The sequence below is a fragment of the Anneissia japonica genome, unplaced genomic scaffold (genome assembly GCF_011630105.1).
Source record: "Anneissia japonica isolate Jap-2015-1 unplaced genomic scaffold, ASM1163010v1 scaffold1078_len308785_cov188, whole genome shotgun sequence".
Taxonomy (NCBI): Eukaryota; Metazoa; Echinodermata; class Crinoidea; order Comatulida; family Comatulidae; genus Anneissia; species Anneissia japonica.
The window spans coordinates 187,687-205,228 of record NW_022725562.1 but is presented as its reverse complement, the minus strand read 5'-3'; the positions used below and the strand labels follow the sequence as shown (position 1 = coordinate 205,228).

The window sequence follows — 17,542 nt, the reverse complement described above, 5'->3', positions numbered from 1 at the left end:
TTAATTATTGAGTTTAATTGCTTTTATCGTTCTAGGTAAAATAAAGGAAGAACTAGTAAACGAAGGTTAGTAGACAGACATTTTACAGATATTCTTATTACATTTTCTATTTATTTTTTTTTATTTTGAATTATTTTGTCAGTGGAAGGCAAATTTATGGTGAGGTGTGGTGATTGTGATAATGTCGATAGTGGTAAATAATTATTGTAGCAGTGATGGTCATGTTAGTGTGGTTAAAATACTAGTGTTGTAGTGATGGTAATTCTAGTAGTAATGTTAATGATAGAAATAATGCTATGTATGTTTTGGCTCCTAAGTATCTCCAGACATCTTTGTCATCTTATGTATTATCATTATTTTTTGATGATGATGCATCTTTTATATTGGCATCCTCTTTGTTATCATTTTTGCTATTACTTATCAGATTTGTTTTTGAATATTTTTATCATTGTAGGTACATTAAAAATATCGGATGTGGAATCGTTTTGTGGTAAGTGGACACAATCAGGCATAAGCGAACCCGCTTGCCCGATGCCTGGGACAAGTGTTTTTTATGGTCGGACATCAAGAATTTTAGGGACCACTTGTCCGTGGACAAGCACTTTTAAAATAGGCTACTTCACCATGTAATGCGTAATGCTTTCACAGTGCAACTTTTGACAATACGCAGCATATTTTATTAACAAATTGTCGGTGCACAAAGCGATATCAAACAGAAAACCGATATAAAACTCAATATAAAACTTGTTATTTTCTGCAGTAAAGATTGAAAATAAATTTTAATTGTTAAATGTTAGCCAGATCTGTCATATGTGTACACATTAGACCTACAGCAGTTACAGTCTCCCCTCCAATTCGAGACCCTTCTCATTCTGAGACCCCTCTAATTCGAGACCACTTTTTCAAAGTACCAACTGACAACCTATCATTTAACACTGAGCTCACCCTCTAATTATGAGATCTCTCTAATGTGAGACCGAGACCACATTCATGGAAGTGTACTAAGTGACAAAATGACCTCCAATTCAAGACCACATTTGAAAATAGAATCAAATAGATTAAGTTTGTGTTTTAACAATAAATACTGTTTAATTTGAGAAATTTAACAGTAATTGTTTTAAAACTATCTGTTGGCACCTTTTGAAAAAAAATTGCTGTTGAATCAGCTACTCATCCCTAATTTGATACAGTCCTATGTTTCTGATTTTCTTCTTCAGCCACCCAATTGCTGCACAAGTCCCTGGCCCCGTAGCCAAGGGGATGGGAGACAGGGGGAAATTCCCCTGCTAAATGTTTGGCCTCCTCGCTAAAATCTAATATATAAATAATTAAAACTAAAAGCAAAAACTATATTTATATATATTTATATCGTGGGAGATGGGAAATCTGGCCAAGATTGAATACCTAATGACATATGGTATCATCCAAAGATTTGTAAGAGTGTCATCTGGGTGTTTCCCTGTTGGTATTTTCGTCCATGTGGAAAGAAGTGAATATCCATCCCCATAGCCATAAGGGGAGGGGGACAGGGCCATTAAAATTCAGCTCCAACAATGGCATTCTGAGTTGGGTGTGGAACATTACTTGCCCCCCCCCCCCCCAGTCAACCTACGGGGCTCAGTGCTTTCCCCCATTTCATCATGGCCATGAGAAACTTTCAAACACATTGGAAAATTGATTATTGAAGATTGGGAACATAAGGGAAGGCCAAGTAACACAAGAGAAAATAACACATTTCTTTTAAATGTAAACGATGGACACTCACACACCTAAACCTAAAGTATAAATGTTACATTTACTTTACAATATGCCATTCAGATTTGTTTTCAATGTGTTTTTCAAGTTGGTCACAAAAATTGAAAAACAAACAACAGTTTCTTTAAAATAAATAAATGTTTGTCCAGTGTTGTTTTTTGGAGACCACCTTGTCTTCAGTCTTCATTAATTAGAGGTTTCAGGTTCAGTTACCCTTCAATTATGCTGCTTGGAGACTACTTCAAGCCTGTTGTCTCTACTTAGAGGTTTCTAATTTGAGACCGCACCCTGATACACAGAGTGGTCTCAAATTGGAGGGCGGACTGTACATATTTTCACACGTTATTGTACCTGTTAGCCGTCAGCCGTCTGGGCCTGCTGCACGTGGTTTGTTTTCACTATTAATTCGCACTGGTCTAGTCTAAAAAAAATACCAGACATATTTAAAGACTTTGGGTGCACAGACATTACGGTAGTTGATTAGTTGATTTGGACGACATGAAATGTCAGGACTTCAAGACTAGTAATTACTATCGAGTACGAATACAAACAGCAGCCATTAGGCCTACTTTTAAAAAAGGCCTAGTCTATTTCGTTTGCGCGTGTGGGGAAGGCAATCTAGACAGACTAAAAATTGGTTGTTAAAGTAATTTAAAAATCATTCACTTCACTAATCACAAAAGCATTCACAAGTGATGGAGATAATGTGCATAAAAAAATCCAAATCTTGTAAAACTGGAGTTAAGAATTAAGGGTTGAGGGCCTATAAATGAATCATTTTCACATCTCAAAAATCTCAGAGATTCCCTAGAAGGGATTCATCCTCTCGGCACATGCTCAGAATTATATAGGCCTACAGTACTTGCCTTTCGTTGAGAGGTAAGTAATTTTATTTATTTTGCAATAAATGAAATGAGGATGTGTCAAGCTGTAAAATATTCCCCGTGTAAAATATTAGGCCCAGAAATCAATCACCGCATTTCAAAAATATGAGCCAATTTCCACGTATATTTTGCAGAAAATTGATAGTAGAAACACAAGTATTGACGATTCTGCGCATCTATTTTTCTAGAGGTTTTCCCATGCAATGTGAATTAGTTTTTTTGTATCCTGCACAAAAAAAAATACATTTGAAGTTAATATTAGAATTGGTTAAGATCTTCAAATGGGTACAAACATACGATATGGACCCCCCCCCAAATGACGTCATAAAACTCAGTCCTGTAAGCGTGTGGCTGAGAACTTGTGTTGTGTATCGTGGTAATCAACCATGCCTGAAAAATTTTTCCTTGCAGTTGTTGTGACGACAGCTTTTAAACATGCGATAAGAAAACGATCAACACACACCTACATACATAGAATATTATTAATAATGTTTATTTTATTTGAATTTCTCCTTATTATACATTATTGAAATTCTTGGCAAAATATTCAAATTTAAAAAAGAAAGAAAAACATTTTTGCGTGATCAATGCAGTATGCATGTAGGCCTAATAATGTTGTAGAGCCATAGCAAAAATACTTTACTTTTGTGTTATTTTTTATAATTATTGCGCAATAATATTGGAACAAGTAAAATTGCCTTCAGGACAAGTGCATTTTTCAAGGTCTGGTGACAAATGAAAAAATATGAAATTTACTCATGCCTGACAATACTTTCAAACATGCGATAAGAAAACGATCAACACACACCTACATACATAGAATACTATTAATAATGCAAATTAAAAAAAGAAAGAAAAACATTTTTGTGTTATCCATGCAGTATGCATATACAGCAGGCCTATTAAATGTTGTAGGGCCTTAGCAAAAATACTTTACTTTTGTGTTATTTTTTATAATTATTGCGCAATAATATTGGAACAAGTAAAATTGCCTTCAGGACAAGTGCATTTTTCAAGGTCTGGTGACAAATGAAAAAATATGAAATTTACTCATGCCTGACAATACTTTCAAACATGCGATAAGAAAACGATCAACACACACCTACATACATAGAATACTATTAATAATGCAAATTAAAAAAAGAAAGAAAAACATTTTTGTGTTATCCATGCAGTATGCATATACAGCAGGCCTATTAAATGTTGTAGGGCCTTAGCAAAAATACTTTACTTTTGTGTTATTTTTTATAATTATTGCGCAATAATATTGGAACAAGTAAAATTGCCTTCAGGACAAGTGCATTTTTCAAGGTCTGGTGACAAATGAAAAAATATGAAATTTACTCATGCCTGACAATACTTTCATTACTGTCTCTTATACACATCTAGATGTGTATAAGAGACAGATATAAACTTATTAATTTGAAGTGTTATTTTATTGATTGTTTTATATACCAATTTGCATTGTTGTTTTTTTTGCCATTTTTTTTTTTGCTATATATACCGATTTGCATATCCTCTAAATTTTATTGACATATCAAAATGTTTTATAGGTCAGAATTTTAATACTTTTTATATAATACATTGACTGACATTGTAAAAAATGAAAGCAACCGACAGAACAATTACATCAAAGTTATGAGTGTTTAATTAAAAAAAAATATCAATATGTATGGTAAATATGTATCAAAATTATAGTTGTATATAGAAATTACATGTGATGATGTACTTCATGGTAGACATTTGAAGTTTTTATTTTTGTTTTCTTTGTTTTTTTTTACCTTTAAGTAAATTCTAAACATAAATTCTACAGTATACTTTGTACTTCGAACCAAAGTTATTGAAAAAATGGAAAAATGAAAACAATGAAAAAAGGTGGGCTACAGTACATAGTGGACTCAATACAACAATTTTTTTAAGTTTGATCTGATGTCAAAAGATAAATCTTAATTTTTACATCAGATGAATAAAATCATCATTTGTATATTATCAAGGGCATAGTGCTTTGATCAAGAATATTCATAACATCAAATAAATAGTATAAAGTGATAAAAACATTCTAATTTTTGTGATTCTTAATTTTTTTTAAAGCAAGGATGCCCTTATTTCTATATTATTGCAGTTTTTAATATGTTTGTTGATTTTTTTTTTTTTTGTCATTGTTACTGTCACCATATTACAATCATTTACATTTGTTTTTCTATCATCGTACTGAAGGTCAAACATGGGATGGACTTCAGTATGGTAAGTAAACCTAATACATTTCTTTTTTATTTGATATCACAAACAAAGCTTAATCTTTACCTGTAAATAAATAATATGGTATTGATTGTATTTTCAAGAGAATTATGCTTTTTATGAAACATTCTAATGCCATTTTTGGCCGCCTTCTCATTTTATTATCAGAGCGGCTTGTTCGTTTATTCATTACCATTAATGGTCAATAAGAATAAATTCATTAATCAAACCTTGGCCCTAGGTAAAATATTTTATCCAGCCTATAGTTTGACAACTAAATATATATTAACTAAATCAGCTTTTCCAGTACAGCTACTGTAGCATACGTCTTGCTCTAATCCTGTTGGCTTTGTTGCTAAACAACTTTTGAAACATGCCTATTCCTATTCAAGATAAGTTATAATTATAATATGCATTGTCATTGTTGTTTTTGTCGTTACTGTAACTTGTGTGATTATTTCTAATCTTTTTAGCTCATTTACGAAGTCAACATCATGGTATGTGTTAATTGATGTCATTAACCTTACTCTTCATATAATTACATAATAATGATGATAATAGTATTAACACTAATAGCAAAAGCAATAGTAGTCATCATAATTGTAATATAAATTATCAGAATATTAATGATCTTATATTGGTAATAATAATAATAATAATAATAATAATTATGAGGCAAATAAAATTTTGTATTGAGAAATATGTATTGTCATTATGGAGCCAGAAGATGTTAGGCCTACTTGTGCTGCCTGTAAGGTAGACATGTTTACTTTTAAAGTCACTTTAACAATCTCACTAAATTATCTACAGTCATACTGGTCCAGGTCTTTTTAGTGATGTTAGCCCAAATAATAAGGGAGAATGTCTTAGAAATACACCAAGTGATGTAGACTTTGTGAGATTTGAGTCACTATTTGCTGGGTTTTTTAAAGTTATTAAGTGCTGGTTTGAATTAGGATGATTATTTTGCTTTTTATAAGTTCAGATACTGTATGCTTCCTAAACCTATAAAGCCATTAATTGTCTCAATACTTCACCAATTGTGTCATACACCAGTAATGTTCCCCATATATTATTGTATTTAGTAACGTCTAATAAACTGCATTTTCCTAAATAAACAATAAATCTCCGTCACAGCACTTATTCTATGGAATGTTAACATTAAAACTGCATCAACAGTGAAATTTTTTTTTTAAAGACTAAAAAGAAACAGACATTCTCAGATAAGATAGTATAATACATACTCCAAGTATCGAAATGCACGCCATCATGTCAGGATTTAATATTTCAACATTAATTATGTCATCATCAGGAATGAAGTTTTTGAAGCACATTTTATTATAACTTCATTATATAAACTGAATCTATATGAATGATATTTATCAATTGGTTTATAGATTTTAATAATGATGAAGCTCTTACTTCTGTATCATTACTGTTATTTTTTATGTTTATTGTTTTAGCCAAAAGCCCATTGTTGATGGCAGTAGACTTGGCAAATGATTTCATACGCTACAAGATGGCACCTGGTGCAGACCCCTGTAATGACAACGCTTTAGCTCTACGAAAACGAGGTGATGAAGTGATATCAAAATTAGATGCAGATGACCAGTATAAAAATTGTCTAGATGAATTAGATTTTAGTGTTGATGGAAATGGATATGAACAGTTTCAAAATCTTGTAGACTCTATGTTGGAAGAGGGGGGTGTGAACTGGGGTCGTATTGTTATGGTGTTTGTTGTTGGAGCCAAACTAGCCATGAAGTACAATTCCACAAACTTAATATATTACACTGGAAATATTGTCCATTGCAAGTTTACCCCATGGATCCAACAAAATGGGGGATGGGTAAGTGACATCTTAATTCTTAATTTTTTGTTTTCTGAATTTTCTTCTCTGATTACATCATACCGATAATGCTTGAATATGCGCCGCACCAGTCCTGATTTTTTTCGCTAAGTATCACTCTCGCTGCGGTTCTGAATCAAGAGTATATTACCCTGTGTGTAATGAAACACTTTGAGAAACAGGGTTTTATATACAAAATGTATACAGTGTTGTAAGTGAATAACACAATGAAGACACAAGCATTTCTTTATAAACGTTTTTTACGATGACGTAGGACCTATGATAGGCCTACTGAACTATGGGAATATGTGAAATAGGTATCATGGAAACAGGCAGGGAAAGTGCCACGCCAATATCTTTTTATAAGTGCCGCACTAGAATAAGCGCCGCACTGAAGCCTCCAAAAAATGTATAAGCGCCACAGCGCTTATTTGGGCATTTACAGTATGCACCATTTGTGACTGCATGCATTTGAGTAATTTAATATGTTATTTGCAGTTTAAATCATTTTGGCCCATGCATTATGGCCCATGTGCACGTTAAAGAACGCAGTACAATCTTCGGAAAAGAGTAGGGGATTGTCTCCCGGTGTACTGCCCAATCACCACCAGAAGGACCCCACTGGAAATAAGTCTTCTTTTAGACTTTCGTGGGCTATCCTTGGTGTTTGCACCGAATAAATCCAATCCAATCCAATCCTATCCAGTTAAACTGAAACAGTGGTGAGAAGTATTTGAGATGAACAACTCATTTAATGTTTATTTGATGCATAAAGTTTCATACAGTGTTTCTGTGACTATTGCTTAAGTATGTATTATTCTTTGGTATCATGTATTTTTTAGCTAATTCTTTTATTTTTTCACCTTTAGGATTCACTTCAAGGTTTGAATATATCCTCTGGCAGGCAGTATAATATTTGGAGTTGGTTTTCCTTTTCATGGATGTAATCTACAAAGGGATATTTTCTACAAAGGGATAAGTGTTTAATGTCACAGATAGTATGCAAAATGAACTATTGAAGATTGGGAACATAAGGGAAGGCCAAGTAACACAAGAGAAAATAACACATTTCTTTTAAATGTAAACGATGGACACTTACACACCTAAACCTAAAGTATAAATGTTACATTTACTTTACAATATGCCATTCAGATTTGTTTTCAGTGTGTTTTTCAAGTTGGTCACAAAAATTATTGCAAATTGACTAAAAACGTTTTATATACAGTAGTATATGATAAAAAAAATATTTTTTTAGGAAAATGTAGCTTTTTATGGACACCTTTAGTCAGGAATTACACATATTTGTTCAGTGTGTTAAAAGCACCACAGACATTTTGTTAGAACTTGCAGTAAATCAATTTTTATTCAAAGTATATTATTGAATGGAAACAACTTATAAGACATAAAAATACAATGTTTAATGAGCCTTATCCTTTTTAAAGTCAAAAATCGTTGAGTTTAAAAAATAGAATATTGCATCATGTCAAGAAAATTGAAAGTAATTAATGACTATCCATATTAATCTATATATCATATTTGAATAAAAGCCGTTCTTTGAATACCCCCAACTTGATTAAACACCCCCTCACTATCAGAATCAACAAAACGCCCCCACTCTCAAAAACCCTTCTCAATAATAAACGCCCTGGGGAGTTTATTCAAATAATGCGGTGTTGTAATTAATATCAGGCAGCATTCTTTATTTGTTAGTTTGTTACAGAAAAACTTATAAGCTTAGAGATTAAGAATGGTTTTTTATGTCAATTCGTGTGTAATTAATATCATGAAAGCATTTGATCAGTTTGATCACTGTAGCTGTCAATAAGTTGATTGAACTTGGGGGTGAGATCATCTGTTGTCACAATTATTTGCAGTTTTCTCAGCTGATGCATCATGAGCACTAGATTTGCTCAGTTATGTAGTGCCCCAGGGCACCCTACTAAGACCATCACAGTTCTTGTTGTTGATCAATGATGCATTTGCTGGGTGCTGTAGGAGGTGGAAATATGTTGATGATCTCCCTCTGGGTAAAGTAGTTAGTTGCTGCTGTCACTTTGCCAATGTGAATTTGTTGACTATGTAACAATAAAGAAATGAACTTACACTAAGTATGACTCTGTAACAATGAAGAAATGAACTGACACTAAGTACTGGTAGTTTTTAGAGATATTCTTCCAGAGTATTATATTCCCACAAGTATTATATTCTCCATCTGCCTTGATTTTTGAAAATGAAATATGAACTTTTTTAATTTTATAGTTGTGTATTTTTATGTCATCATTTTCATATCATTATTATTACTCTCATGCATTGCTTTTTAATGAGAGATTTGATTATTGTTTGTATTAGTGCCTTAGCATCAGGATCGTTACACAGATCACAAAAGTGCCAAATTTGGTACAAATATTAGTATGGGCATACAGTTTTGAAAAATCTCTAGAGCAAAAAAAAAATCTTATTTTGGGGTAAAAAATCACATTTTTGGGGAAAAATAGGTTTTCAATATTTTGGTATTTTTGACTATTGTAGTGCAAGACCTACCTGTACAAATAGGTTTAGAATCAATATGATCATTATTTAGTCAGAAATAAGCAAATATAGTTCAAAGTTCAAAGGGGTCCGACATTGTGGAGGGGGAAATTCCCCCAATGTATTATGTTGATTTTATATATACTGTACTTAGTAGTTCAAGAACTAAAAAATAATATCACTATAAATACCTTCAATAGCACAATAATTATAATTATATTTATCAACTGATTGGTCAGCACATGGGTCAGTGGATGCGAAAGGTCCTTGGTATTCTGAGAGAACAGCTCATACTAAAGAATAATGAGTCACTCAAGGATACGGGAGTCAAATTGTTTATATGTATGTTCCCTTATGGAAAGAAATGACTTTGTCGCTGCCGGGGTGGGGGAAGGTGAGGAATAGAATTTTCAGGCTTGTGAACTATAAAACTCTGTAAAATTAAGGAAAAGGGGTAGGACACTGGGACATACAGTAGTTTCTTCAAGATATTTGCACAAATTATTGATGCTATAGCAAAAGTGATATCGCTACTGCAGAGGTATACAGATGTAAAGGACATAAAATGCTTCTTCAGAGGTCTCTCACAACACCCAATGAATACAAATTTAAATAGAATATTTACAAATTATTGGTTTCAGAAATCCATTATACTGTATAACTCTCAAAACGCTATTGTTGTACCTTCCGTGCACAAACCCCCAATGCCGGACCCTCAAATTTCTAAAGGTTCACTTTTTAAAACCCATTTTCACTATCGTTCCTAATTATCGCCAAATGCTGTAATGTGCATTTCATTTGCCATCTCTTCTAATTTTTAATATCTAATAACTGTGGTACGAATTTGTTATTTTGCGGATTGATCCACATATTAACAATGATACCTTGGCGTACAGGTGTCAGGACATGAAGCGTTACTTCTTCAGGCCCCCAACAACACCAAAATTAATGCAAATTTAAATAGCATATTTAATAAATTATGGGTTTCAGAAATCCATTATAGGTCCAAGACCCTCACTGTCGGAGCTTCCAAAGCTTTTCCCCCAAACTACCACCAAGGGCACTGCTCTATATCCATCTGGGGGCCATTGGCGGCATGCAGACTAAAGACCATGTTGCTAGCAAAATGCATCCCAACCCTGTCTGCGGGAAGAAATTTGCATCCTTAGGCCTTGATAGATTGTGGGTGAGAATGAGGTTCAAAATTGGCGATCATTATAGAAAACGAAGCCCAAACCTCTATTTTTACCAAAAAATCAAAAATTAACTGTATTTAGCCCAGGTGAAATTGTTGATTGATTGAAACATTTTTTTTTAAACCTTCTGTCATATTCTGACACTATTACTGACCAGTAAGGTATAATATAACATATAGAGCATTATCAGGATATAGTTAAATCTCAACAAAACTCTATTTTTTTCTAACCAAAAATCAGTTGCCAAAACCTTTATGTCAGATTCTTGTATGTTATTGACTAGTAAGGTAATATATTGGTTAAAATGTATTTTATACATACAGAGAACTGCAATTATGTTTTTATATATAGACAAATCTGAATCTTTTACCAATGCCTTTATGCAAGATTCTGATATATTATTGACCGTCGAGGTATAATTCTGTATTGGTTAAAATGTATTTTTACATACAAAGCATATCAGTATAAATGTCAAATCTATTTTGTACCAAAAATTCGTCGTTTTAACTCAAAAATAGGCACAATTGAGATTCTTTAAGACTTATGTCAGATTCTGACATATTATTGATCAGTGAGGTTAAAATATATAAAATATATTTTTTACATGCAGAGCATATTAGTTATAATTTAAATGTTACAACAAATCTATACTTTTCAACAAAAAAAAATCATATTTTTAGCCTAAAAATGGCCAACAATTGGGTTTTTTTAAAAATCCTTATGACAGATTCTGACATGTTATGGACCAGTGAGGTATAGTATTGATTAGAATATATTTTTACATGAAAAGCATATCAGGTATAATTTAAATGTCAAAAAATATACTGTATATTTTCCCAAAAAATAATGTTTTTAGCCCAAACAAATTGGGTTTTTTTTTTTTTTGGTTTTCAGAGATTTTCTTGAAAAGCATGTTGGTAAATCTATTTCATTCTTATTTGCTTATTGTGAAAAAAGAATGACCATATAGATTCTAAGCCTGTTTGTACAAGTAGGCCTTGTATAAAAATAGTCGAAAATATTAAAAACCATATTTTTCCCCAAAATTCTATTTTTACACCAAAAATTCAAATTTTTAACCCAAAAATTTAATTTTTTTTTTTTGCTCCAGAAATTTTTAAAAATTGTATGCCCATACTAATATCTGTACCAAATTTAGCACTTTTGTCGTCCAGGTAATCCAATTAATAAGCTATGCAAAAGGTTAAAATCTAGATTAATACCAAAGCGAATTTTTCGTTCAAAAAATCTTTTATTTTCTTTATATTTTTTCATCTATATTTGCTTATTTCTGACTAGTTAATGATCATATTGATTCTAAACCTATTTGTACAGGTAGGTCACTATAGCAGTCAAAATATACCAAAATATTGAAAGCCGTATCAGAGATTCCCTTGAAAAGCATGTTGATAAAAATATCTCCACCCAAAATTAAAGTTTTGTCATCCGTGTAACGATTCTTCCATATTTTGACGTTAAGGCACTCTACTATATATACCGGTACTGTATATGTGTTCAAAAAATTCTAAGACTGGACTAACAGGCCTGAGAGCCAGAGTGTTTTCACACTATTGTTATCCTAGCCAACTTAGGTAATTTATTGTATCAATTTTTTGTTAAATTTCATTTAACTGTTTTGTATTCACTTGTTTATGTTATTGGATGGCTGAATGAATGAATGAACGAACGGACGAACGAACATTTTAATGAAATCGAATTTGCCACCATGAAGGATAGAGATCTCCCTGTACTTAATATCATGGTTATGTTTCTAAATAAGTGGAGGGGTAAGGCTAACTATAGCCTTAACATCGGCGCTGATTGCAGCCGCTCCTCCCACAAGGTTCGTTTGGTAGAACCAGGGAACCGTGTCATTTCCCTGTTCCCTTGTAGAACCAAGTCTTCTCGGTTAAGGACTTAAAATGGAGGTCCAGCGTATACGTGTCTCGTGTGCACTTTAAAGAACCCATTGCATCTTTCGGAAGAGTAAGGGGTTACCCCGATGTTATGGCCTCATTACGACTGCTAGGTAGTCACGGACCACGCTCATACGCAATTCAGCACAATGACGCTGCAAGTTATGGATTATTATCCTAACTTTACCTTATATTTACCTTTAGTATGCTGCTTATCTAGTCTTCATATACTGATGCCGTAGCAATTATGCCTGTGAACTGTTTTCTTAATGCGATTGTACACATTTTGTGATAGTGAATAATATTTGTAATTGAATTTTTTTAGCATTGTTAATTTTTGTAATAGTTTTTTTTTTTTTGCCATTGAAATAAATTGTTTTAATAATAAACTAATTGTATTTGTAAGTAAACATTTTTTCAACAGTAAATAATATTTGTATTTTAAATATGTAGTTGTGTTTATTTTTTATGTACAGTAATAATTAATTATTGTAGCTCCCTCCCCCGCGCTGTCTTTTTTTTAATATGAAAAAAAAAGAATACAAATACAAAATGTTTCAATATGTTGTGATAAATAATTTCTGTACAACATTTATTGGTATCTATCGGTTCAGTGGTGTATCTAGGGGATGTTTGAAGAAAAAAATTTAAAAAAAATACAGTTTTGAACACTCCTGATGTCTTATTAGAAAAACTACTGTAATACTTTCGTACTTATGGACTATTAATAGAAACACAACGGGCGGACCACTGATCTCTACTATAATATCTATTATAATAGAAGTCAGTGTAGCGAACAAGTCTTGGACTTAAAAATGGAGAAAAAAAGAAAGTTATATTCAACTATAAGTTTGAGAGTGCCATTTCAGGCCATCTGGAGGTGCCATAATCATAAATTTTCTTTCCTCAGCCCCAATCATGGTGGGGCTGATGTCGTTTACACCTTCCATCTGTGAAAGTCCCTCCCGGGTTCCGTCTATTTTAAATTTCGGGATCAGCCACTGCCATATAGGGCGACGATTATTTTTTTTAGCTTACAAGCAAGCGAAACTAGGTCCCATTTGGTGCCCATGCTGACCCCAGAGATCTGTCGGTAATACTGTCCATTGAAGGTGAATGTGGATGTAGTTAAAACCAGTTCGCGTCGACAAGGCGTAACTACTATAGGAGGTAGAGTGAGTGATCACATCATTACTTTCTAAAAAGTGTCTTAATGCTGACAGTCCATCATTAATGGGAATCCATGTGTAAAGCGAGCTGACGTCCATAGTAAATGTATACCGGTAACATAATTGTTGTCCGAAAATGTAAAGACCTTCACAACATCAGTTCACTACACACCTACTAATGCCCACACCTATCTGAATTGCCAATCATCCTCCTTCATAATATAAAACTCTATCACTTATTCGTAATTTGTAGCGATAATGATGAGTTCGAAGAAAGGGCTAAGGAAAGGATCCAATTTTGCAATGAGCGAAGGTATCCAGACAACATAACTAAATCTACGGACAAAATTAATATATAACTCAGCAATCCAATCTCATTCCCGGGACAATAAAGATAGAACGCCGTTTATCACCACGTATCATCCTACAATGAAGAAAGTCGTTTAAGATAATTTCAGCCAATCCAGTATTCCCACCAATGACAACGCTACCAATAAGTTTTTCGGTAACCCACCACTCTGTGCATAATAGAGGAGAGATAAAGGACCAACTAGGCCTAGTACATTTTAAGCTAACGTCTACAGAACCATGCCGTAAAATGGGTCGACTGTTTCGTGCCAGAGATCTAGATTTAATACATGTAAACATGTGTACTCTACCAACGACCTTGAAGGACCGCATGGATAATATGTCAAAATATGTGATGATTTCAAATGTACTTTCACTAATCTTATTTCTGCAATAGTTTTCTAGAAATGCAATATGATTTACATGGGGAAAACCAAAAGGTGACTGATAGAATAACGGAACATTTAAGATCTATTAGACTTGCACTTGCATATACAGTATATAAATAATAATCACAAATGAGCATCGTCATAATAATCATCCTCATGATAATAAGTCTAAGTGATAATGAAAATATATAGGATCACAAATATATCTTATTTGGTGAATGAATAACCGCTTATGAAGCCAAGATCCTTGTTGATACCAGTTTTGTGTGTGTTAAGTTTCATAATCATATATATATATATATATATATATATATATATATATATATATAACTACAGACACTATCTATATTTGAAATTTAATAGTAATTACCCACTGAAACGTAGCGTTGTAAGAACCCTATTAGAGCCTGACAAGCAATCTGAAAAAGATCACATAAAAGAAGTTCTATCTTGGAACAACTATCCTGAGTGGGCGCTCAAGGACACCCAGGTGACCCCTCCTGAAAATATAGAAAACGAACAAAATATCACGATATCTAAGCATTCGACTCATCAAAAACGGACTCCCATTGTGATTAATACATTAGGGGCACATCAGAAAAATACGACGTGTTATGAAACAATACAATGTTCGAGTAATTTTTAAGCTGACCAACACACTACGACAGTTATACCGAAAGGATCCTGTAGCCAAAGAACGAGTTGTCGGGCCGGTCTATCACATTCAATGTGAATCGTGTGACGCAAACTATGTAGGAGAAACAAAAGCTGAACGTTCTCTCAAGTCACGGTTTATGGAGCACCGTCGTCCTACCACAGTTTCGTTTCTAACCACATTAATATGGAAAATCTGGACCATTGTCCTGGATAAAACGGAGATCTTAACCGTAGAAACAAGATGGTCTGAACGGAGAGTTAAAGAAGCAGTCTTTATAAAATTATAAAGAGAGTCCAAGCGGGTGGTCCAGAGGTCCCTGAGGAGGTCCTTTGCCCCCCCCCCACCCACCCACCGGACCCCCGCTAGCGATTGGACAAATTACAAATTTCTTTTTCGCCTTTAGCACAATGCTTAGAATTTTTCCGTGCTTTGCCGAAGCATAGGCCAAGGCCATATATCAAGAATGTGCCTCCTAATATTTAGTGTCAATCTATGGTGGGGTGTGCGTGTGAGGTCCAATTAAAGTGATTTAAGGTCAAACAGTCTACATCATATATTTCAATAACCGGTCAGTTGATCTGAATGAAAATTACGGGAAAGTTTAATCAAGTTACAAGGAAGACATTTTTATGTGTAGTGACGATCCAGTAAAGGGTGTAAATTTTAGGGTCTTTTCAATTTTTGAGGACACAGACCTAAATATCTCTTTTAAAAAAACCAATGGGTCTAAATGAAACATTATATAATGCTTTGTAAAGGTCTTGAAAAAAAAAATGACCGGGAGCCCAGAAAATGTAATCATATGAAAAGAGACAAAAGGTATGATGGTCTGGTCATGATAGTATAGGGCCAAGATACAATATTCAGTATTGCTGCCGGGGCATATCCTGTACAAGCGGGCTGGGGGAAATGAAATAGGGGGTTAAATAATGCATTTAATCATGTGGAGAGAGACATGGATAAAAATAATTGGATATTACTCCCAGGTAGATACTTGCAATAATGTCACAGGTGACAGCAACTTTTACCTGTTCGTGACCTTAAACAGTGACATTAAAGGCCACGCCCAAATACATTTAATCATGTAAAGAGAGACTCGGATTAATTTTTTTTTATTGGAACTATTATACATTGGGGGTAACAAAAATACCAATGACAGCAACTTTATCCTGTACATAAGCCCAGACAGCAGCCCCAAGGACCCACGGGAGTCTTATATAGTAGCAACATGATAAAATCAAGCAAAGAGAGACATGAATGAGAAACCAACTAGGAATTACTATTTGTGCATTGTAAAATGCTGAAACACCGATGACAGCAATTTTTTCATGTACTGTACGTGACCTTAAACAGTGACATTAAAGGCCACGCCCAAATACACTTAATCATGTGAAGAGAGACACGGATGATTTTTTTTTATTGGAACTATTATACATTGGGGGTAACAAAAATACCAATGACAGCAACTTTATCCTGTACATAAGCCCAGACAGCAGCCCCAAGGGACCCATGGGGGTCTATAGTAGCAACATGATAAAATCAAGCAAAGAGAGACATGAATGAAACCGACCATGAATTACTACTTGTACATTGTAGAATGCTGAAACACCAATGACAGCAATTTTTTCATGTACGTGACCCTAAACAGTGACATTAAAGGCCACGCCCAAATGTACATTAATCATGTGAAGACACGGATGGTTTTTTTTTATTGGCACTATTATACATTGGAGGTAACATAAGTACCAATGACAGCAACTTTATCCTGTACATAAGCCCAGACAGCAGCCCTAGGTTCCTAAATGGACTTATTATTTATAGTATGATATGGTCGAATCTAATAATGATTAGAGATAGTAGAATGCAACTGAAACACCTGATTATGACACAGATAGTGGTTCTGGAGATCAACTTCAGAATAAAACAGGAATTTAGTGAAGGATGGGACCACTTACACTGGAACTTTTAAAGAATGGAAAGAAAATCCATTTGACAGCAACTATTTACTACTTCAGCTATAGATTTCCGTTTGATAATAAAATTTTGTTAAACACTGACTTCAGATGAAATACAACAATACCATAATACAAACTCAGTAACAAATATTTATTAGATCGGATTAAACTACAGAACATGAATTGTCTATACATGATAAATGGTGTATTTCAATCAGATTGTTGAAAATATGTAATCATAGGATTAGAACCTGGTAGCACTTTATTTACTAACATTATAAAATGTATTAACTTTTGACAGCAGTTTCTTCTGGGTTACAGATGTAAGAGCATTATACTATAGTTAAGTCAATAAAGCGATACCAGTTTTGAATTTTACATTGCTTCTTCTACTATTACAACAAATGTGTCCACCATATGGATTATGGATTGATTGTAAATCAAGTATCTATATGACAGCAGCTGTCTCTTATACACATCTAGATGTGTTATTGTACACTGCGGTAACAATGTGTTTGTAGCAGTACGATACAAAGCACAAGCAAGAAACACTTAACTGATAGTTAGAGTATCCCACGCCGGACCCCATCCCGGTATTTCTGAGTCTAGGTTTTGGGACTAGAATCTATGGAAATACTTCCATTTGGTCCTGCATT

The 17,542-nt window shown here is 33.6% G+C and overlaps 1 protein-coding gene across 1 annotated transcript in view; it reads left to right on the top strand.

Moving 5' to 3' along the window:
• Positions 1–8,982, top strand: part of LOC117112734 — a 26,886-nt gene extending 17,904 nt beyond the window's left edge. Inside the window, exons 11-16 of the mRNA XM_033255881.1 lie at positions 36–65; positions 455–490; positions 4,857–4,883; positions 5,351–5,374; positions 6,341–6,726; positions 7,596–8,982. Of these exons, the coding sequence (XP_033111772.1) occupies positions 36–65; positions 455–490; positions 4,857–4,883; positions 5,351–5,374; positions 6,341–6,726; positions 7,596–7,673 (581 nt within the window). The 3' untranslated portion in view covers positions 7,674–8,982. The remainder of the gene's footprint in view (positions 1–35; positions 66–454; positions 491–4,856; positions 4,884–5,350; positions 5,375–6,340; positions 6,727–7,595) is intronic.
• Positions 8,983–17,542: the final 8,560 nt, after the last annotated feature.